Genomic DNA, 23033 nt, shown 5'->3' with positions numbered 1-23033 from the left:
AAAACTCAACCTTTCTGGCTTCAATTTATGAAACAGGTGACTTGTGGCTTTAAGTTATGTGTCTAGGATCCCAAGTAGTGCTCCTGTGAGCACCTTCACCGGGAGTGGTTAAGCCCCACCTGCAGACGAGATTGTATGTCAGAGAGAGCATGTTCTAAGATCTCTTCCAATTCAATTTTCCACAGCAGCACTTTCTCCAGGCAAACATGAGAATCTATTTTTCCCAAATCACAACCCCCAAAGAATGATAAACAATTGGTTGTAAGCAGCTGCAAATGTATTCTCCCAAAAAGGAAATTGATAAAAAAAAAAAATAAATTGGCTTTGCTGCTGATTTGGCACATTTATTGCCATCCATTATTTCTTCAAGTTTTAAATTTAAAAAAAATCTTTTTTTCTGAGGACTAGACAATTCTTATCAATGAAAGTACAAAACACTTTCATAAACAGAAGGATACTGTGGGGGTTTATAAATTATGAATAGCCAACGTAATGAGTTTTACTGCATCATCTGAAACCTTAAAAAAGAGAGAGAGAAAGAAACAAGGAATTTATTTCCTTGTGATGAATTTCAAGTATTAAGAAAAGTGCTTTGGAGAGCCCTGGGAATTAATTGATGTAGACTTTTTAGTTTGTCCCATTCCTAGGCCATTAATTTCAATTTAGCTTCTGGCAATAATAACCCAGAATCGTTGTATTGTATTCGTATTGACTTTCATGGGGAAAAAAGTTCGCTTGAGTTGTAATGGAAAAATACCCATATCATCACCAATACTATAATGAACAATAAAGAGTCGATAAAAAGATACTGTGTTTTCATAAGCGCATTGAAGCATAAGCCCAGAATTCTGCTTAGGTTGCATCATTTGGAAATACTTTTATCTATAAAATCAACTCATAATTGAGTAATAAAGATAATATTAGTAGAGATGCTTTGAAATGACAATGGAATTTCTTCTAAGGCTAAGGAGTTTCTGAGCCAAGAAATTGAATCTAGAACTGTCTACTTTCCATTGCTTCCATGATCATTCCCATCGTGACTCTTGCTCTATTTTTGAGTTCTTATGTGTTATCCTGCTTCCCACAGGTTGAAGTTTCTAGAGGGCAGTGACTATATTTCTCTAAAATTCATTCCTTATAGAAACTATCACAGTGTGAGCTTGGAAAGTAATGGTTTAGCGCCAGCTTTCATGATGGCAACATAGAGCAGGTGATGGACAGGTCTTTGGTCTCCTGTTGTTAATAAGAATACTGAGACAGGAGGGAAGTTACTAGGTTGAATCAATGATAGAAAAAAGACCGCAGTTAAGCAACATGCCCTGATTTCATCCTCCAGTCCAGAAGTTGATACTAAAACGTTTTGCTCATGTTTTTACCTTTGGCAAAGTGATTGTCTAGACAGGAAGCCTGCATCTGGGGAAATGGGAGTGGTATTTATCTGCAGCCTGTTTATGAATAAATGTCATCCATTTTAAGGATGTCTTTTTTTCTTGGGATATGTGTTTTTGAATTAAATTGTTATTTGATTCTTATAATGCTGAAGACATTGTCATGAAATGTAAGGGGGCTTTTTAGCATATGCTAAAGAATCGTATCTCCTGAGATTAGTGTTTGCTCTTGTTGTCGAGAATTTAATATCAGCCTATAGACCACAAATATAAACACCTGGGTATCACTTGGAAAGGACGATGCTTGAGGCCTGGGATAGTTGCTGCTTTCTCGACTCTGCTCCAAGCCTTGCCTTTAGCTTTACAGGCTGATTTCTCATTCAGTGTTTTCATGTAGACCCATGTTTGATTTAGAGACAGGAAATCATTGTAGAAGGGAAGAATAGCCCCAGAGAGAAGCCACAGACTCACACTGCTTCAGCTGCAAGTGCTTAAAAAGATAGCTCGGCGGGTCTAGGCTCTGCTCAAGCATGGAAGAGGAAGATCCCTGTACCTGCATTTTGATGGCACATCTTCTAAGGGGAAGTTCACCAGGACTCTCTCATTGTCATTGCAAACTAAACTGGAACCACCTTTTATGTTTTTTTTTTCCATCTAAGTTTGGAGTCCTACTTTCACCTTTGTCAGAGAAGTGGGGTGTGGGTTACCTTCTCTGTTTACCACTTCCTCCCCTGCAGGCTCTAGAAACACGGATATCTGTATGCACCCTTAGCCTTTCTTGGGTAGATCCCAAGTGCTGTGAGCCTCCTTCCTTGTGCTCCCCAGCTGGGCTTCAGAGTTCCAGTCTGCACGTTAGCCCTATGTGGTTCCACAGATGCTGAGTGTGCAAAGCTTGGCAGTGAATAGCGGTGGTGTTTCTCCTGGGAGGTCCCCCACTTATTGCTGGTAGGTCGTGTTTACTGAGTGGATTATTGACTTCTGACTAGATTCATCCATCCATGCAAGACCATGTGTTAGGAAGCTGCTGGGGTTATAGATTGTGACTGGTTTATATATAGAAATAGAAGCTGTGACCTTCATCATCTCCACCCGCAATCTCATGAACTCTAATGGTCCTGTCAGGGCAGTGGATTCATGCCAAAGCACCTGTGACTGACCCTCAAGCCAAAGAGCAAGCAGCAGTCACAACCATCTACCAGAGCTTGCATAGATAAAACCTGAGCAGTCCTTAAGATTCCTTGGTTTTCCCCCAAGATGTTGGGAGTTGCAGTGTCTGATCTCCTCTCTATGAGAGGTTATCATGGTAGATTCAAGAAAGAGTAAAATGTTATTTTTTTTCTTACCTTAGTAACTTAATGATTACATGCAATAAATTTTAAAACTCCAGAATCAAATGAGCCTGTCCTGTAGGGCCCCCAAACTTGTGATGTCCCATTGGAACTCATCATTTCTTGTGTCCCCCTAGGCTTCACACACACCTAGCACAGATACACTACCAGCTCCATTCCACTTCTGCTTGTATCTAATGTGGTCACCAGCCACTGCCAGGTCCAGTCTCAAGAAGACACTTTTCCTTTTCCTTTGTCCATACTGTTCTACTGACTTGGATATCTTTTTCTTTGTTTTTTTAGAGTTGGGGGAAGGGTAGAAGGAGTGTCTCTCTCTCTCTCTCTCTCTCTCTCTAGTGGGCAGCAAAGCAAAGTTTATTGAGTGATAATACTAAGCTCCTGAAGAGGGAGAAGACCTGAGAAGGTTGCCATGGAGAGAGAGGGAATCTTAAGCAGGCTCCATTCCCAATGAGGAGCCTGGAGGCTTGATGCAGGGATGCAGGTCTCCATCTCAGGACCCTGAGATCATCATGACCCTGAGATCATGACCTGAGCTGAAATCAAGAGTTGGATACTTAATTGACTGAGCCACTGAGGTGCCATGCCACCACCTGGATACTTTTCTTACCTCCTCCAAGACTCAACTCAAATTACACCACTTTTGTCAAATCCACCTAACCAGTCTTTAGCCTCCTCCTTCCCCATGATGACCTGCCCTCTCCTCCAGATCCTTAAAGGTTTTGAATGGACTTCTCTTATAGCACTTAGCACATTGCTTTATATTTGCTTATAAGTATCTCTCTGTGGAGTTTGCAAACTTCTCATAGGAAAGTTGTTTGTCATTCGTTTTATAGTCCCAGGACCTAACACCAAGATTTTATTTTCAAAATAATATTTTAAGTATTAATTGAATTAATGGCTAAAAACATGGACATTTATATAGTCAGTAATAAACAATGTAATAGGATGCCACCTTGGCTCTGTTATCATTATGTTGTATAAGAAAGACTTGCGCTAAGTTAAACCAGAGACAGAGGATGAGTGTCTCAAATCAGAGCCCTACGTACATGACTATTATGAAGTCATAAACAAAAATGCTTCAATTTAGATCATTATAAAAAAGGATTATTAGTTTTTTTTTTTTTTTAGATTGACTCAACAGAGAAAATCGCAAGGGTACAGATGAATCTGGCTGTGCCAAAATTAAATTATTTCCAGTATGGCTTTCAAGAAGACATCTCAAAGTGTCAAGAAAAGTGGGACCTTTTCATGGTCAAAAACAACAAACATGGTCAAAAAGAATCTCAACAGAACCTTAAATATGCAGCTGTTCTTTGTAAAGTCCAGAATAGAAGGTTCAAATTGGTAGATTTTCATCATCCACGATATAGGTGAATGGGATTCATTTTGAAAGATTCTTCATTCTTACTGCATTTTACCCATCTAGAGGCTATCTATGTGAGTAGTGACCTTGAAAAGAGGCAGGCTCCAAGATTATGGGACTTTTGCCCATAATTCTTGGCAGCCTTAGAAGTTGCTTAGTAGAAGGTACAGTGATCTTCCCATGATTCATAGCTAAAGACAGCTGGCAATGTAAAGTGTTGCCAAAATTGATGATTTGATGCCTTTTTGGTAACAAGAAAGCAACGTGGTCAACTCCTTCCCTGTTTGGGACTCTGATTGGCCTGAGCAAGGTTAGTCAGAGGGGACAGTTTGTATTCATTGAGCATACCTGCCTTTTGGGTGGCCCTTTGGGTGAGCTTACAGATTGGGGTTTTTCAATAACAGATCTTCCAAATTGTATAAATCAGTGGCTTTCAAACTTTAGATCTGCATTAAGAAACACTTTCTACCATAATCTAGTAGAAAGACACACACACACACTCACTCTAAATGTTTCATGAGATAATTCTTATATATGTGCTGTGCAGGCTGATTTACTAGCTATGAAAATGTGGGCAGGTTACCTAACTGCTTTTAAACTTTATTTTCTCATGGAAATTAGGGTAGGGGACATTAATACCTCAATTTGCTAGGCTGAAATATTAGTATAAAGTGCTCACTCCTGTGCCTGGCACAATGAATATATTTTTCTCCTGTCTCTATAAATAGTATTTGAATAATCTGTATTCTAAGAGTTATTTTAGGTTTGCCTTAAATCATGATTATTGTTTTTATTTTAAAACTTTTTTTGTAAGGTATTTTTATGAGGCAATAACTTGAATCCTCAAAAAGTGAAAGTCAGTGAAGGGCTTTAAATTTTGGAATCATTGAAAACTTTCTAATTTTAGCTAAGTGTACTTTTCCTGAATGTAGGAGCTGTCCTTTAAGCCACTTATTGAAGAAACTAATATTATTTATTACCAAATATTGAATTCATATTAAGTGCCTCGGAGCAAAGGGACCAAAAAAGAACGCACTTAATTTAATTGTTTAAAATAAGAAATTGAAATACTCCATAAAACAAGAAATCTAGCTTTTTAAAATCGTGTCATTCAGATGCAGTTCTATGGTGAATGGAGATTTAGAAGGGTAGGTGCATTACCTGAAATATAACTATAATTCAGTTCAATATTCGGAAGTACACATAACAAGCAAGCAGTACATGTACATATGGGTTCTTTTGCGAGAATCCAATCTGGTACAAGTTGCAATCAGAGATTTAGAGACACCTACACCCTGGCCCCTCCCCCCACCCTTTAGAGCAGGAATAATTTGACCTGTGCTAAAAAGGTAACCGTGTCTTTAATTTTCATGTGCTACGTTAGAATTAAGTAAGCATCAAAAATCAAATTTGAAAATTATAATAAAATGTCAAGTATAGCTGCCTCATCTAAGCACGAGTTTTTCACAGGGCTCATTATGATCTCTGAACTAATAAAGAGTTGTATAGCACTTTGCCATCTTCAGAGTGCTCTCATGTTTTGGAATTTGATCCCTTTAAAAATCCGGGGAGCTTGGTAGTTGAACATTGCTAATCATCTTCATTTCAAGATGCAGAAATTGAGTTTTCAGAGCACTTAAATTATCTGGCTAAGGCTTATAGAGCAAGGCAGTTTTTAAAATCCAAAACTCTGCTCTGCCCCTGGTTTACACTTATTTAAAAGACAGAGCCTGATAAGCTTGTCACATTTTGCCATAACATGGACCCCACAGAGACCCATACCCATTAGAAATTGAACAAGAGATTAAATAAAGGGGTAACATCCCCCCATGTGTGATCATGGTACAGCTTGGAAAGTAATAACATATTTACCTGGGTTGTCTTCTGTAGTAGGCCCTCCGCGAATGCAGTCAACTGATAAATTTGGTAAAGTCAAGTCAACTGAGTATCATAAAAAATTAGCTCTAAATCCTTACCTTGTAAGGGGAACCAAGCCAGCAAGCTGCAAAGTCTCCACCACATACTGTGCCGTGCTGTTGTCACACTTTGTCAACTTCCTCTAGATTCTGAAATAAAGGGAGCAGAGTGGTTTCTTTTGAAGGGGGAGAGGCAGTAGCTCTGTGACCTCATGTGTCTCAACTCCTCCATTGGTTCTGGAAGCCCCCTCTTAGCTGCCCCCAAAATACCTCCAGGTGGAACATTTAGGGAACCGCATGTGTCATCTCGATTGTGGAGAGGTGTGAGTGATGTGTTGGTGGCACAAATCATTCTGCCACATGTGGGTAGTACTGATAAATCAACTAGTAGCAAGGTTTTTGGGGGGGAGGATGGGTGGGGGAGAGATTAAAATTTCCCTGTGCAGTGGTAACCCTGTTTTTACTTTTCTAGTATATTAGACAATGATAACAAGACAATTTTTGCTAAACCTTTGTGAATATGTTTTGTTTCTACAACAACGTATTATGGTATTTAGGGCCAGAACTCATTCATTCACGTTATTTGATCATTTAAAAAATCGGTATCAATCTTCCCTACTCATCCGTTCATCCATCCATCTACATCTATCCAGACATCTAGTATGTATTGTTCTAAGATGTCATATATGTAAAAGATCAATTCCTTGTTTTTGAGGAGAATATGATCTACTGGGGGACTACTCCAGTCCATAATAGGCAAATGAACCATTTTAGGATTTAATTGTCATTAATTGGGGCAAATTGAGATATACTACTTCATTTTTTCCAGGCCACACAGAAAATACTAATAAGCTTATTTAAAAGATAGAGTCTAGACTGCAGTATTTGGAAAGTAATAAAGGAAATAATATTTACTGTTTCTAATTAAAATGATGGAGCACCTGCCTGGCTTAGTTGGCAGAACACATGACTCTTGATCTTGGAATTGTGGGTTTAAGCCCCACTTGGGTGTACAGATTACTTTAAAAATAATAAAATTAAAAAAAAAAAAGAGGGGGGTGCCTGGGTAGCTTAATCAGTTAAGTGGCTTCCTTCAGTTCGGCTCATGATCTCAGGGTCCTGGGATGGAGCCGCATCAGGCTCCCTGCTCAGTGGGGAATCTGCTTCTCCCTCTCCCTCTGCTCCTCCCCTTCCCCCTGCTTGAGCACACTTGCACACACACACACACACTCTCTCTCAAATAAATAAAATCTTAAAAAAAATAATAAGTGTTGCTTATTCTGTAAATGTGTTGATATCTTGAGTAGAGAATTTTATTCATCAAAAATGTCTTTCAAATGTTTTACCTATTATTTTTTAAAAGATTTTATTTGAGAGAGAGTGAGAGTGTGTGCAAGTGGAAGGAGGGGCAGAGGGAGAGGGAGACGGAATCTCAAGCAGACTCTGTGCTGAGCTTGGAGCCCAGTGTGGGGCTCAATCCCAGGAGCCTGAGATCACGACCTGAGCTGAAGTAAAAAGTTGGACACTTAACTGAACAAATCACCCAGGCACCCTTCAAATATTTTACCCATTTTAACATATAGGATGAAAAGAGGAGAGAAAATAGAATTTTCTTGTAGGGCATAGCATGATAGAAGGTAATGTTTCCTAAACTGTATGATCATATAAATGCTTTGGGCCTCCAGCCAAAAAATGCAGTTTGCTAGGGTCAGCCCCAGAGTGATTTAATCAGAATCACACTTGAGTAAGGAACCACCTGTGTGTTTAACAAGCTCTCCGGGTATCATAAGTCAAGTTGGAACCACAGTGACAGTATTGTGGAACAGAAATCAAGACATAAAGGAGCTAGCTCTCATTCTGCTACCAGCTGGTGTGCCAGGGTCAGAGGAGACTCCATAAATTGCTTGTTGACTATATTAACATATATTGACTTGCTTATGGAAGCAGGGAATGGATAGGCCGCATCCTACCATTTTTAAAAATAGGGAATTAGGGACACCTGGGTAACTCAGTGGTTGAGCGTTGCCTTTGGCCCAGGGCACAATCCCAAGGTCCTGGGATCAAGTCCGACATCGGGCTCCCTGCAAGGAACCTGCTTCTCCCTCTGCCTATGTCTCTGCCTCTCTCTGTTTGTCTCTCATGAATAAATAAATAAAATCTTTAAAAAATAAAAGTAGGGAATTAAGGAATTAGCTTGAAGTAATATAGTCAGTGGTAGAGCTGAGAAGACAAGCCAAGACTTCAGTGTTTGGTCTGATTTTTTTTTTTTTTTTTTTGCATTTGCAAATTCCTTCCAGATACTTCCAGTTTTTATATTTAAGGGTTTGTCGTGTCTAAGCATTTAATTTTCCTGTTACTGCCATGTCCTTGCTGTAGGGTGATCCCTCATTTTTGTACCCTGTCTCCAATCTCCTTAAGAAAGCCCAAAGAATGGGGCATAAGGTGTCTCTTTGGGCCTCCCATAGGAGATATGCATTGCCTGTGGTTAGTTGATAATTTCTCACATTTTCACCTGGAAGAGTGCTATTCCCTGTAGGGTTTTGTGACACTCCTGTCAAAGCACAGAGGAAAAGGAATTTACTTCTGGCGGTCACATGGGCCATCACGGAATTAGCATCCATGTCTGGACCTAGATGCTTATTTTCCAGATCGTGAGCATATTCTGTGACTTGAATGTATGAGGGGGTCAAAAACCACTTTTATAGGAAACAGAAGTAAAAATGTCATCATGGGACTTTTCATTTTAAGCTGGTGGAAAAAATATCTTGGTCCAGCTCTGAACTAAATTCAGTAGAGGCTTGGAGAAGGATCACTTTGCTTTTTCTCTTTTTTTTAAAGATTTATTTATTTATTTGAGAGAGACAGACAGACAGAGTATATATACATGTGCCGGGGAAGAGGGAGAGAGCAAATTCTCAAGCAGACTTCCCACTGAGTGTGGAGCCTGACAAGGAACTCAGTGAGGACTCCGAGATCACAACTTGAGCTGAAATCAAGAGTTGGACGCCTAACCACCTGAGCCACCCAGGTACCCTCCCTTGCTTCTCTCTTTTCCAACGGTGATCTTCTGTGATTTTCTCTGTTGGGTAAAAATGTATGGAAACTTAGGTGAAAACAAAATGAATATAGGACTCATGTGACCACAGAATAAAATATTCTGAGATCATAATTAAAATTACAGTGTAGTCCAGCCCCAATCTATTGATTTAATGTGATTTTAGTGCAATACCTGTGAATGGGTTTCCATGAAATGCTCCAGGTGTTCATTTAACTGCAGACAGGTAGCTTTTCTGTTTTCTAAAACCCAAATATTATTCCACTCAAAAACTTTGTTTTTTCTTTTTGCCTGAAGATTGTAGTCCAGACTCTTTAGCAAATCATCAAAGACCATTCACACCCTGGCCCTAATCTACTTTTCAGCCCCTCCTTTTAATCCTGACCCAAAATATGCTCATAGAAAATTCTTGCCACATTTCAAGTATAGAGTACATTTGGTAATTGTGGTCCTACTGGGTCATAGTTCATACTGCCCTCTCTGCCAAAAATGGCTTTTTCTCTCTGGGGAGATTCCAGTCCTCTTCTATGACCCAGATCAAATGTGGCACTTCTCAGAGAGGATTAGGGGCTAGTGACTAAGAATATGGATTCTGGAGACAGAGCCTATTTCCTTACCTGTGAAATGGGTACAATGACAGCACTCAGATGGTTTCTGTAGGAATGAAAGAGGTTAAGGGGCACCTGGTTAAGTCAGTTAAGCATCTGGCTTCAGCTCAGGTCATGATCTGAGGGTCCTGGGATGGAGCCCTGTGTTGGGCTCCCTGCTCAGTGGGGAGCCTGCTTCTCCCTCTGCCTCTGCTCCTCCACCTGATTGTTCTCTCTCTTTCTCTGTCAAATAAATAAATAAAATCTTAAAAAAAAAGTTAATACACATAGTGCCTGGTACATAGTTAGCCATGACTGTCCTCTGTACTCCTAGAAAAAAAATCACCTCTCCACTTTTCTTTGCCCCATAATTAGTTTTTCTTTTTCTTTTTATCATACCAGTTTTTATTCCGATTTGCATTCTACTCCATTCAGTATGCATCTGTCTCCCTTGCTAGATTCCCAGCTTCCTGAATGCAGAGTTTGTTTCGTTTACCTTGGTGTTCCTGAGGGCTGGCATGGAGCCTTCCATGGTACAGTTGTTTTTCAGATAGCTTTACTGAGGTATAACTGACATAATGAACTGTGCCTATTCGAAGTGTACCATCTGACACATTTTGGCATATGCATCCACCCGTGAAAGTGTCATCAGAGTCAAGATCGTGAACATCCCAGTCCCATCGCCCCTACAAGTTTCCTCCTGTTCCTCCCTAGTTCCCCTCTCGAAGCCACTGTTGATCCGCTTCCTGTCTCTACTGATTAGGTTTTCGTTTCCCAGAAGTTTACATAAATGGAATCATACAGTGTGCACTTTCCTTTGTCTGGCTCCTTTCACTTGGATAATTATTTGGAGGTTCATCCGTGCGGTAGCGTGTGTTCTGGGTTCATTCATTTCTAGCCGTGAGTAGTGGCTCATTATGTAAACACACCCCAGTTTGTTGACCTGTTCACCTGTAGCTTGATTTCCGGGTTGTTTACAGTAGGAGAGTTTTTAATGATTGTGTCTTATGTTGAATCAGTTGTAGGGTCACTTTAAGGAGAACCTGATATGTCCCCACATTTCATGATCATCTAATTCAGAGAAAAAAGTTCAGGTTAGTTCAATTAAGTGCTGGTCTTTAGTTGGCACTTAGAGTGCACCCCCTGACTCTCCCTTGATCTCCCTCCCCTGCAGGGGCTGGAAGGATGGGACATGCCACTTGGGTCCCTCTCTGGGTATTGCTGTCCCTGGAAGAGACCCATCTCACCCAACATCCTCCCTCCTCCGTGGGGCACCCAGCAGGGGGCTAAGTGGTTGTGTCCTCTTTGTCTCAAGGTGGAACAACTCTGAAGGGAAACATTCTAGCTCCAGAGCCCTCTGGGGGATCGGGCTCAGGGGAGGCCTCTGTGGCCACCGTGTCTCGCTGCTTTCACAGGTTTTGTCCTTAAACGTGTGCACATAAATCTCCATCTGAACATCAGACCTGGGGCACCGGCCCCTCAACAGCAGGTGAAAAAAATTCTCAAGTGAGCGAGTGAATGGAAGAATGGACTCTCCATTTAAGATGCTCTTTTTTACTTTGAAGCCTAAAAGGATGTGTGATTTCTAATTCTTTCAGAGCATTAAAGAAGACCCTACCTTTTTTAGATTGCACTGTGGGCAATGATGAGTGTATCTTTTTCACCCACGGCTGTGACATCGAACTGGTCACAGACCATGACAGACGTCACGATAGTCCACTGGACTGAGGTTTAAAATGGTCTGTGGGGGCAGAGCCACAAGGAGGCTTAGGACTGTGAATGACAAGTAGTTGTGGTTTGCACGGTTCTTCCTACCCCTTCCCCGCCCCCACTTCAGCCTGTGGCCCCCCGGGGGTTCAGCAGAGGAAGATGCTCTTGTGGCTGCTTAGCCCAGCGGAAGGAAAAGATGAGGTTGGAGTGCGGTGGTCAGGGAGTGACCTCCTACCTGTTTTCAAATGGAAGGTGTCTGCTGACCACCTGGTAGGTGAAGCCTTGCCACTGACAGCCGGTTGTCATTTTGATCTTCACTTAATGAATCCTCCTACTGTGTGTTCCAGTACCAATAGGAAGTCACATTTGGTGGGGGTGGGGGTGGCGTGGGGACAGATTTTAGAGAAATATCCTCTCTCTCCCACCATCACCGTTGGTCAACCTTGGTTGTCAGAGGGGGAATAAAAACCTGAAAAAGGAGACATTTATTAAATACATGAAAGATGGACTGTTTTAAGGGTCAGAAAGGATAGGGGATTTCCCCATGCGTAGATGCCACTGGGGTTTTTGTTGTAATTACGAGAGGGGCCTAAACTTTCTTCTTGACATTTCTTGGCTGAAGCGAAGAACCTGTGGCCTTTCCCAAGGCCAGGGCAAGAAGTGGCCTTGCCTGCATTTCCCAGCAGATGCCTCAGGTGGCTAGTTCGTAGCTGGTGGAGGGAGGCTTCGAGCTTGCAGTAGGCACAGAGTGGCTGTGGAGTTTCTAAACTAGAGCAGCAGCCACTGTAGTTAGTTATTGAGAAAAGGCTTTTTGGCAGCAGTGAAGGCTAGTGGGATGAGTATGAGGTGGAGAGTAGGAGGCAGACAGACCGGACTTGTCACCTGGGCCTGGTCACTAGTGGCCTTGTAGCCCTTGACGTATTTGCCTCTTGGTGTCAGTTTCCTCATCTGTAAAATGGGGAGAATAATTACAGCATAAGGTGACTGGGAGGCATGAATGAAACATAGCATCCCAAGTGCCCAGCGCAGTGGCTGGGGCTCCATCTCAGGCCCACAGAAACCATGGTAGGTTAGACGTGCCTGCAAAAGGAGAGTCTGCTAAGCTTTTGTTCTAAAGACTTCTGCCTAGAATTAAATCAACTGGAGCATGCCGAAGAGACAACCCAAGAAGAGATGATGATTGTGGTTTGGGGGAATGTACCACAGGCCGGCAAGTGGCAGCTTCACGTCTCAGCTGACACATCTTTCCCAGGACAAATGACTTCCCAGGGGGTGGTCTTCTGCAAACGAGGGGATTAAATGAGACCAGCGGTTTCCAACTGCATTCTGAAGCAACCAAGTATCCCCCAGGTGCCTCAGGGTTGGGCAATATTTTCCTTAAAATTTCTTTGCAAAAATATCGTAAGCGATTAGTCTAGGCTTTGGAACCAGACTGATGGCTCGAATCTCTGCGCTAACACGAACCAGCCATGTGACTTTGGGTGAGTTACTGAATCTTTGTAAGATTATTTCCTCTTCTGTAAGCTTGGAATAATAATTGTATCTACTGAATAGGGTTGTCAAGAAGATTGAAAAGGTTTACACCCATTATGTACTTAGAAAAGTGTCTGATCCACATCGGCACTCAACAAATGCTGGCTATCACTTTGCCAGTCTCTAAACATGACCAATCTGTTGATTTGTTATGCCAGGGAAACTAGTTTCTGTGCTGGATTCTTTGGGCTTAGAATAAAATCCAAATGGCTCACCATAGTTTACAACAGAAGTTGGTGAACTTTTTGTGTAAAACACCAAGTAGTAAATATTTTAGGCTTTGTGGGCTATGGGCCCTCCACTACTAACCTCCACCCTTGTGTGCTGGAAACAGCCTTGGGTAACATGTAAATGAATGAGCATGGCTCTATGCCAATAAAACTTTATTGATAGGCTGTGGAATTTATATTTTACATAATTAGCATGTGTCAAGGACTAGCATTCCTCTTTTGGTGTTCTTTAACCATTTAAAATTGTAAAAACAAAAAAAAATAAAATTGTAAAAACATTCTTAGCTTATGGGCCATTTAAACACAGGCTGTGGGCCAGTAGATTGCCAACCCCTGGTATACAGGATCCTATGTCTGGGTCCACCCACCTCTCCAGTCTTGTTTCTCTTCACTTTCTGCTGCACTTACTAAGCTTTAGCTCCCTGACCCCTTGTGTTCTAACCCAACAATCTCCTTTTCATGTGGGGGCATCTGCATTCCTGTTGTCTTTTTTTTTTTTTTTTTTAAGATTTTATTTAGACATGAGAGACACAGAGAGGTAGAGACACAGGCAAAGGGAGAAGCAAGCTCCCTGCGGGGAGCTTGATGTGGGACTCGATCCCAGGACCCTGGGATCATGACCTGAGGCTGAAGGCAGACGCTCAACCACTGCGCCACCCGGGTGCCCCACCTGTTGTCTTTATGAAACGTCATTTAGCTCTTCACCATGACCAGCTTCTACTCAACCTTAGCTGGCAGCTTCCTTGCCAGCTGCTTGGGGACACCACACCTGACCTTATGTAAAGTACACCCTGCCCCACATCCCTCCCAGAGTTACTATCGGGTAGCCCAGTTTTCTTCCTAGACAACATTGATCAACCTCTGTAATTATCTTGTTTATGTATTCAGTGTCTCTCTCTTTCTACTCCATGAGAACAAGGACCTTGCTTTATTTGCTCCTGGAGCACCAGCCTGCCACCCTGCCAAGAACATCGTGTTCAATCAATATTGTAGAATGATAAATGAGTCCACGCCCTCAGTCTTTTTTTTTTCTTTTGTATATTGAGTTTATAATACCTGCCCTCCTTACCTCGTAGAATGAGGATCAAAGAAAAATGTGTTTTTAAAAGGAAGGTAGTAAATCATTAAGGCAGCCTCTTAGGTAAACCCCAGAATTGGACCAACACGTTCTCTTACTGCGGATGCTAACCTAGGGAGATAATAGTAAAGTAATGCCAGTATGAATGAGGCTACTTTCATTCCTTGTCCCTGATATTTTCCACAGATAAGAAAATGGCTACATGTGTGATATTTTTACTTTGGCCTTAGCAAAAGCAATTCTTTATTTATTAGCAGGTAGTATCTTATTAGCATGTTCTATTAGGCATTTTATTTTTTTGTTTTTAAGAGAAGGAGCAAGAGAGGGTGGGGGGGCAGAGCAGAGAAAATCATTTTTTTTAAAGATTTTATTTATTCATTCACTTTAGAGATAGAACGTGCATGAATAGGGTGGGGAGCAGACAGAAAGGGAGAGAGAAAGAGAGAATCCCAAGCAGATTCCCATGCTGAGCACAGAGTCCAACACTGGGCTTGATCCCAGGACCCTGAGATCATGACCTGAGTGGAAACCAAGAGTGGGACGCTTCACTGGCTGAGCCACCCAGACGTCCCAATTAGGCATCTTATAGTTGTTACCCCGTATCATACAACCATGCTATTAAGACCCATGTACCCATTTTATGGGTGAAAACAGTTTAAGGCATCTACTAAGCAACTGAGCCGGGATAATAACCCAGCTCTGTCTGATGCCAGAAGTAGGGCTGCCTCTCTGGTACAGCATGAAGTTCTTCTGGAGTGACACACAGATCTTCTGGACTGCCCCATCAACGCAGTGGTACCCAGTAGCTATCTACACCTGCAGCTTCTCATGGCCAGAAGCAAGCCATCTGGGTTTATTTCTGGCAAAATGAAGTATTCCGTTTCTTCAGAAGGAAGACTGTGGGTTTTTTTTTTTTGGTTCTCAACTTATTTAAAAAAAAAAAAAGACATTTTGCTGATTTCAGCTTAAACAAATCCAAAGCACATGAGTTCATTTTCTCTGGATGTGCAGGCCGACTTTACATACAGCACAAGAGGGCAAAAGGAGTTTGGGAATCTGTCAAGCAGAGAACTGAGTTATTCAGAATAACCGAGAACCAGCCACAAGGCTAAACGTAGCTTGGTCTTTTGTCAGATATGAGCATTAGCTGCTGTTTCCACAGGAAGTAAACTGTGCCCAGAGCTGGCTCTGTCCATGGAAACCTGTATTCATTGGGACACGTGGGTTGCTCAGTGATGGAGCACCTGCCTTCGGCCTAGGTTGTGATCCTGGAGACCCGGGATCGAGTCCCGCATCGGGCTCCCTGCATGGAGCCTGCTTCTCCCTCTGCCTGTGTCTCTGCCTCTCTCTGTGTCTCTCATGAGTAAGCAAGTAAAATCTTTTTTAAAAAAAGCCCAAAACCTGCATTCGTGTCCTGAGTATAAATTTGCATACATGGCTTATTCTAACTTCTATTAGCCTCACATACCTTACTTCAAAAATGGGGTCGGGGGCACCTGGGTGCCTGTTGAATGTCCAACTCTTTTTTTTTTTTTTTTTTTACATTAAAGGTATACCTTATTAAATGTTACATGAATAGATTTATAGAGCAACTGTGTATTCAATTTCATATACAACTTTTATATACAGTGACATTTTCCTCAGGAATGGAAATTGATCTGTAAGTAATTTGTATTAAAAATGTAATTATTTACCACAGATATAGAAGAGTGACTTAAATTTGAAGATTATTGTGAGGTCATTCAAAATTTACTGAGCATCAAGGGTCCACTTGCCAGTCAGCTAACCCAGAGAATTGTAGACAGTTTTTAAGGCAGTTTGAGAGGTGAGAATCTTCAGTAGTGGTTTTGAGGTGTGGAATGTTTTATTGTAATATACCAGTTGTACAACAGCGTGCAGTGTTGCTCATAGTTGAAGAAAAAATTTCCCCTTGACATCATCTATTCCTTTGAGTATAGTTTGTCTATTGATGTGTGGCTTTTCAGCTTAGGTCACGATCTCAGGGTTGTGGGATTGAGCCCTGCATCAGGCTCTGCACTCAGCAGGGAATCTGCTTGAGATGCTCTCTGCCCCTCCCCCTGCTCACACACTCTCTCTTAAAAAGAAAAAAAAAAAAGAGGAGGTCTATTATGGCTTTTTGGTAATGTGGAACGTAGGTTGAGCTGGATTTCCCTTCTTACCCAAATTCTTTTTTTTTTTTTTTTAAAGATTTTTGTTTATTCATGAGAGACACAGAGAGAGAGAGGCAGAGATACAGAGGGAGAAGCAGGCTCCCTGCAGGGACCCTGATGCAGGATTCGATCCCAGGACCCTAGGATCACAGCCTAAGCCGAAGGCAGATGCTCAACCACTGAGCCACCCAGGGATCCTCCCCAAATTCTTAATCTATGAATTGTTCTTGGTACACCTACCTCCTCCAGGTGAGCAGTGGTGAGGGATGAAGGCTCGCACATGGGCAGTGGGAGCATTTTGGAGCTTGTTTTCTCACTCCTGGGTGAGTGTCTCCTCTCCAGCCTGGGTGACTGAGAGAGAGATGCCTCATCAGAGGGGACCAGAGACCCACAGTGCTGCAGGACCATCCTTCCATTTCCATCAGCAACAAATGCCCCTCTGGCCCTCTGAGAGAGGAATCACACTCTTAATGGACATTTATGAAATAATAATGACCACAGTAACATCTAAAAACATGATAGGAATAGAGACCACTCAGAAGTTAAGAGGAGATTGCTCTGGATTGACTGAGGACACAGTTCCTCTTTATTAAATCATCTGTGAACCACTTAAACGGAGATGCTCATGGAATGGAATGATCTAATTACAATGGTGCTAGAGCTGTATCCAGAGGAAGAGCACACAGCCAGGAAAGCGCAAATGCCACAGGTAGTTTACAAGGAATTTGGCAATACAATTCGGTGTGGTTTTCCTTTTTTATAATTACAGACCTTTTTCTTCAAATAAATACAGCTGAATCACATAGAATAAACAAAAAAGATACAATAACCTTATAAATGAGAAAGAAACCAATAATACCTCTCAAAACAGCAGGTTGAGAATGGTCTATGCATAACCAAAATGCTTTGGGATGGTGTTCCCATCTTGAGTGGCAATCAGAGAAAGAACCAGCACACATTTCCTGTTATACATATGTATCCTGTACAGAGTCCAAGAATAGTTAAACATCTGCAAAATCCTGATTTTTGTGTGGGTAATGGCAGCTAAGTGGTACTGTGTAAAACACTCCTAAGAGCTGATTGTATATTAAGTTTGACTACTCCTCACTATAATTTTAAACTTACATACACTGAACATAATATTATACGTATTTAAAGATCAAGTTATTTCCTCTGTCTTTAGCGGCATTTTCCCCCTTCCCTTGAATTTTCATTAGAGCTGGTTACTTTCCTAGGAAAATTCATTACACTGAAGTGTTAAAGAGAAGCAAATCCAATTTGAATCCTATGTTTAAACATGAAAAGCATCTGCCGTCACTGAACAAAATATCCCCCACCACCACCACCATTACCTTTGTAAAGTGAATATTAACCTAAGTAGATGTTAAAATGCTCTTTTCTCTGCACTCCAAGGCCAGTGTCATCCCTCCTGGCAAGGCACCCCAACCTGACTAGCGCCTCTCAGTTCTCAAATGTGCTGGGACTACAATTTAAATGCAAATGACCCCGAGCCTCATTATCTGAGGAGTTCGTACAGACACAGTAGAGTTGTGACTCTGCCTGTGAAAATTAAGGGGAGGTTCATCTGTATTCGAACACACGCATTACTCAGTGTCGATTCAAGAGAGCAATTCATCACTGCTTTCAAATTTAAACACTGGAGTTGCAGAGTGCCTAGGTTACGGAGGAATGCCTCCCTTTTTGTTACTAGGGCTGCTTTTCTAGCAAGACCATGAGATAGGAACTTCTCTTCCTGTAGATCTTCAATTAGTTCCCGATGACACTAGGTAATTCAAATAGAAGACCTCCTTTAACACGAACACAGCTAGTTGAGTGGAAAAGATACATTTATGGTAATGCTAAGCACAGTTGGATGACAGTGTATATGCATCCAAATACCACTGACAGGGAAATGACATCAGCCTAAAATGCAAGAAAATTATCCACAGTGATTTACCAAACTGACATGACTCCAGGAAGTAGTATTTTTTTTTATTTTTTATTTTTTGCAAAATCATCTTTTAAATATAAGGTTATTTTAAAATAATTCTTTGGTTAAAGTATAATTCAAATAAAAAGTAGAAACTCCTTCAAGCCTTTCACTACAGGGTGAAAAATACCCCCCTCTTTCAGCCATCAGATGGCCATTTAATCAGCCATTCAGATTCTGTGAATCTAAATGTAATGGAAAACACTGTATTCTAACTCCACACTGGGGCAAAGCAATGAGCTCCTAGCTACCGATGCAGTGATGGAGAAGAGGGCCTGGGAAAGCGAGACCCCAGCTTGTGCATTAAAATGTGCCAATTATTCTAGTCCACAAGGAATAGATGTGGCATGTTAAAATCACCAAAACCAAAGTCCTACCTATGAATAATACAGGGACATTAGCGGATTGATGGGGCACACTTGTACGAGCAGCAAACTGTTTCAGAGTTTCAATCCCAGATTAAGTCCTTTACTTAATTTCATCTCCGTTTCACATAATTTTCTACATTAAAAAAAAAAAATCCTCTCTGCAAGAAACATTTGGTTCTTCTTATCTTGATGTCCTTCCTTCCTTCCTTTTCTGTCTTCCCCGCCCCCAACATTTGTTCTTAATAAGCATCAGCCTCAGATCAGAAAGAACCAAGCTGAACTTCAGGTTGTGATATCAACCTAGAATTTTTGGATGAAAATGAAATCATGTAATACACTTGTGCATTCCTTTTACTACACATAGATTCAACATGATTTTCAAAGAACTCAGTTGGAGTCTTAGTTTTTTAAATAGGTATACGTGAAAAGAGAGTTTAATGTGAATTCAGATCATTCAGGCCAATTTGATAAGCAAAAGCAGAGGAATAAACCCTTTAATTCAGGGTTTTCCACCTAAATTATCCAGAAAATGATTTCAGATCTCTGCCTCCTGCTCGCATAGATGACAGCCTAAGGCTCTGACCTATTGTGCTAAGGACATGGGTCGACATCAGGGAAGGAGAGGATAACCTATCCTGAACTTTGTTCTGTTCAGGTAGAGATGCTGCCCAGAACACACTGCTACAGTTTTCAAGGAAATCAGAGGTAAGGCGTTCAAGCATTATTCTGAACATTGGAAGTCCATGAAAACTTGTGGAGAATCTAATAAACATTACAGATCTGATTAAACAGTAGATTCATTTCATTACAGATAAATGAATAGTAGTGACATTACATCAGCCTTAATGTGATTTTTCTTTTAGAATCTTTTAATGGGAATATTTCCCCCATTTTAAGGTTAAAGCATTTCTATTACTCAATAGTATCAGCACAGAGTATTTTTATACCCAGTAGCTGGATGAACGTTTGTGCAATGCTAGAATAAATCGTGCTGGTGTCTTAAAATCTAAAATTCATGATCTATTTGTCTAACTGGCCTGAAAAACCCCCAACTGTAACCCTCTTGTTAACATACATAACCAGCATCCTTTCACTTCCCCTTCTTTTTAGAGATCCTCAAATTCCAGTTTCAAATAGCATAAATCTCTTTTGATATACCAGGTTTTATATGTTTTTGGGTTTTGAAGCTTAGTCAGTGCTACCACGTATATTGATTTGTTTTACACTGTTTAAGTGTCTGGGATTTTATTTGCACATACATAGTGAACTATACCGCACCAGGCCATTGTCTGCTGCCAACAGTCAGCTAGTCACACAATTAAATACACATTGATAACTGATGTTTTAGTTTGATTGTCATTTATTTTTCTTTTAAATAAACTCCCTCTGAATTTGGGAAGCAGGTGTGCTGAGAAACCACAGGATACGGCTCTCCCACCTTTTCTTAAGTAGCCCTACCTACATATTTTAAGTTATAGAAAAACAAACAAACAAAAACGACAGCACAGACAGCAAACGTGGCTGTCATCCTTTAAATTAGTTCCCTGACTTCTTTATACATCCCTGGTATAACTGATGCATTGGTGGATGTTCTGATTGACAGGTACTCTAAGTGTACAATGACCTGACCCTTGGTATGGTTTGTAAAGATGTCCATATTGCACAGGAATGAGCTTTTTGCTGACTCAAATAATGGAGCGAATGTACATGCTTTCAAATTCCCAACATCCTTAACCAGTTACCACAGGCTAGACTCTAGGGGCAAAGACAAGCAAATCATGGTGATTTGGAAGTGCTGTAAAACACGGATAATTCCAGGTCACTTTATATTTTGCAAGTCCTTTGCTCCTGCAATTGAATACTTCACACATTTATCTTCCTCCTGAGTATCCAAAAGTGCTTCGTCTCCCCGTTTCACAGATAGAAGCAAAGGGGAAGGGCCGTAGCAAAAAGCTGTAGCCAGCTGCTCTAGAGAAAATGTGGCAGTAACGGGGTAGCTGTGGGTCCTCAAGCAGGCATCTTGAGCCAGCAGCACTGGTGTGTAGGTCATATGGAGGGTAGAGTTTGATGTGTAATCTAAGAACAACTCTCGGCAGGGGCATGTTCTCTAATAACCTTAAAAGAATTCCTCAGCTTGGCTTTGCCTAACTGGAACATGGAGATAAAAAGAAAATCCCATCAGCAAACTGGCAGCTCAGTGTCTCTCCAGCTGCATTCTGGACACACTCCCTCCTCTTGCATTCTTCCTTAGAGCAGGCTGTGCTCCCTTTGAGAGCACTCCGACTCCTTAGCCATGCACAGAAGGAAGAATACGTCCTCTGCTGTAGCAGGTGCCTTGATTTATGAAGACAATTCTCGAAAGCCTTGTTAGCTAGGTAAGCATCCAGAGACAATGAATTTTATCCCTGAATCAAGTCCTTGTCTCATTGACACAGTCTCACCATCAGAGCTTTAAAGCATGAAAGGAAATCTGCTAAATTATTCTGAGCTGTCCACTTAGAAGGTGGTGTAGACTTTGCCACGGTTACTAAACACACAGAAACACACTGCTCCCGAAGGCTTTCTAGAGCCTTTTCTTCCCGTTCACTGGTGTGGTTTATTCTTGTAGCAAGGTTTCTCTCCAGTTGAAGCCCCCAGTTGGTCCATGGGTAAGAGGAAGGATAGGTGGGTCTGTCAGCTGCCATATTCCAGTTTCTCCTAGTTCTTCACAGGAACAAAACCCCAAATATGGGATCTGAAGTCATAGTAGTACAAAAAGGGGAAATAGAAAACAAAAACAAAAACAAAAAAAAACAGGTTTAGTGCTTTCACTTTGACCTACCCACAAAGATCTTCGGGTAGCCCTTGGGAATAAGGAAGAGTCCTAGGAATTGATAGGGGCTTCGTAGATCTGCATCTCTTCCAAAAATCGATAAAGAAAAATGAAATGGATAAAATTGACAAATTAGAGGGAAGCGTATTTATATTGCAAGGGGATTCATCAGAAAGATTCATTAAACAGCACCTCTAGTGTAAATAAGTAATTGTTTATAGCTTGCTTCTTGATAGTGTGGGAAGAGAGAGGATAATCCTATAGAAAGCTAAAATGCTCAGAGTTAATTCCTAATTGCGAATTGAGTTTAAAATGCAGCTCAGACATTTCAGAAATTATATTTGGACAATGGGAGAGATTATTCTATTTTAAAAAATGTTTCATCCAGTTTCGTCTTTTTTTTTTCCCCCTTTTTGGCATGGGTCTTGGTAACATTTGATGCTGAAGGTGTGCCCTTCTTTCCTGAGGTCAGTAGCCTTGGCATCTCTAAACATATTTTTGTGCATGAGACTGGAGCTGCAGTTAAAGACAAGACAAAAGTCTCTGCCCTCAAGCAGCTTATAGAGTAATGGGTAGGCACAGATGCATAAATAAGCTTTAAAAAACAATGAGAAGAGTATCCTAATCGCATTTGAATCAGGTTCTCTGGGGGCAGATACAGGAAGCATGTAGGTCAGCCTGGAGGGAAGTGTGTGGGAGGGCTGATGGGAAAGTCTCTTCCCACAGGCATGAAAAGGAAGAAACCAGATGTGTTGGTCAATCTCATGGGTTTTGTCTTATGGCCTTGTTCCTGGTTTGCCTTTTAGCCTGATCGTTTTAAACCACCGCCTCCTTTGGCTTACCAGCCAGGCCCTCATTTCTAGATGCTCTGTGTGGGTCCACTCAGCCCTCTTCATCTAATCCATGGCCCCTCAGGGAAATCCAGGCAATTTGCTTACAGTTCTTAGCTACTTCCTAAATTTGTGCTCTTAGAAACCAAAACTAGCTCAAACACATCTTCTTCTCTTACACAAGGCCTACTAAAGTGCCTTACACAGAGCACCACTCAGTACAGCTTGGTTGAGTGAATCAATAAATGCATCTTCTCAGCTCAGAGAAAACACATACTTCAAGCAACTGGTCTAAAATTGCTTGGCACCACAGGACTCTGAGATATAAATATGAATTACCTTTCGGACCATTTGTACAAAGTCCTTGGAGTTCTGGGGTGACAGACCTTGAAGTTGGCAGGTACACGCTTCCAGGGAAGACGCATGAGCCACAATCAGGATGTTATTTCCTGGGGGGAGAAGAGCAAGGATTGGGAAGACCTTTTTTTAAGATGCATTTATTTGTTTGAGAGAGGTAGTGGTGAGGGGCAGAGGAAGAGAATCTTCAAGCAGACTCCCCACTGATTGCAGAGCCCAACGTGGGATGCTTTACCGACTACGTCACCCAGGTGCTCCTGGTAAGACCATTTCTATAAAGACGTGTGTGAACTTTG

General features: G+C 41.4%; 2 protein-coding genes across 5 annotated transcripts in view; both read right to left on the bottom strand.

Moving 5' to 3' along the window:
- Window positions 1–6255, bottom strand: part of CRTAM (cytotoxic and regulatory T cell molecule) — a 29542-nt gene extending 23287 nt beyond the window's left edge. Inside the window, exon 1 of the mRNA XM_077893913.1 lies at window positions 6077–6255. Within this exon, the coding sequence (XP_077750039.1) occupies window positions 6077–6122 (46 nt within the window). The 5' untranslated portion in view covers window positions 6123–6255. The remainder of the gene's footprint in view (window positions 1–6076) is intronic.
- Window positions 6256–16937: 10682 nt separating this feature from the next.
- The window catches only part of UBASH3B (ubiquitin associated and SH3 domain containing B), a 139479-nt gene continuing 133383 nt past the window's right edge, over window positions 16938–23033 (bottom strand). For all 4 annotated transcript variants that reach the window (XM_077893908.1, XM_077893910.1, XM_077893912.1 and 1 more), the window contains 2 exons: window positions 22720–22829; window positions 16938–21472 (listed from right to left, as the gene is read on the bottom strand). In XM_077893908.1, the coding sequence (XP_077750034.1) occupies window positions 21335–21472; window positions 22720–22829 (248 nt within the window). In that variant the 3' untranslated portion in view covers window positions 16938–21334. The remainder of the gene's footprint in view (window positions 21473–22719; window positions 22830–23033) is intronic.

Source organism: Canis aureus, chromosome 3, assembly GCF_053574225.1.
Source record: "Canis aureus isolate CA01 chromosome 3, VMU_Caureus_v.1.0, whole genome shotgun sequence".
NCBI classification, from domain to species: Eukaryota; Metazoa; Chordata; class Mammalia; order Carnivora; family Canidae; genus Canis; species Canis aureus.
Note: the sequence above shows the minus strand (reverse complement) of the source record. Positions and strands in the feature narration are given on the sequence as shown.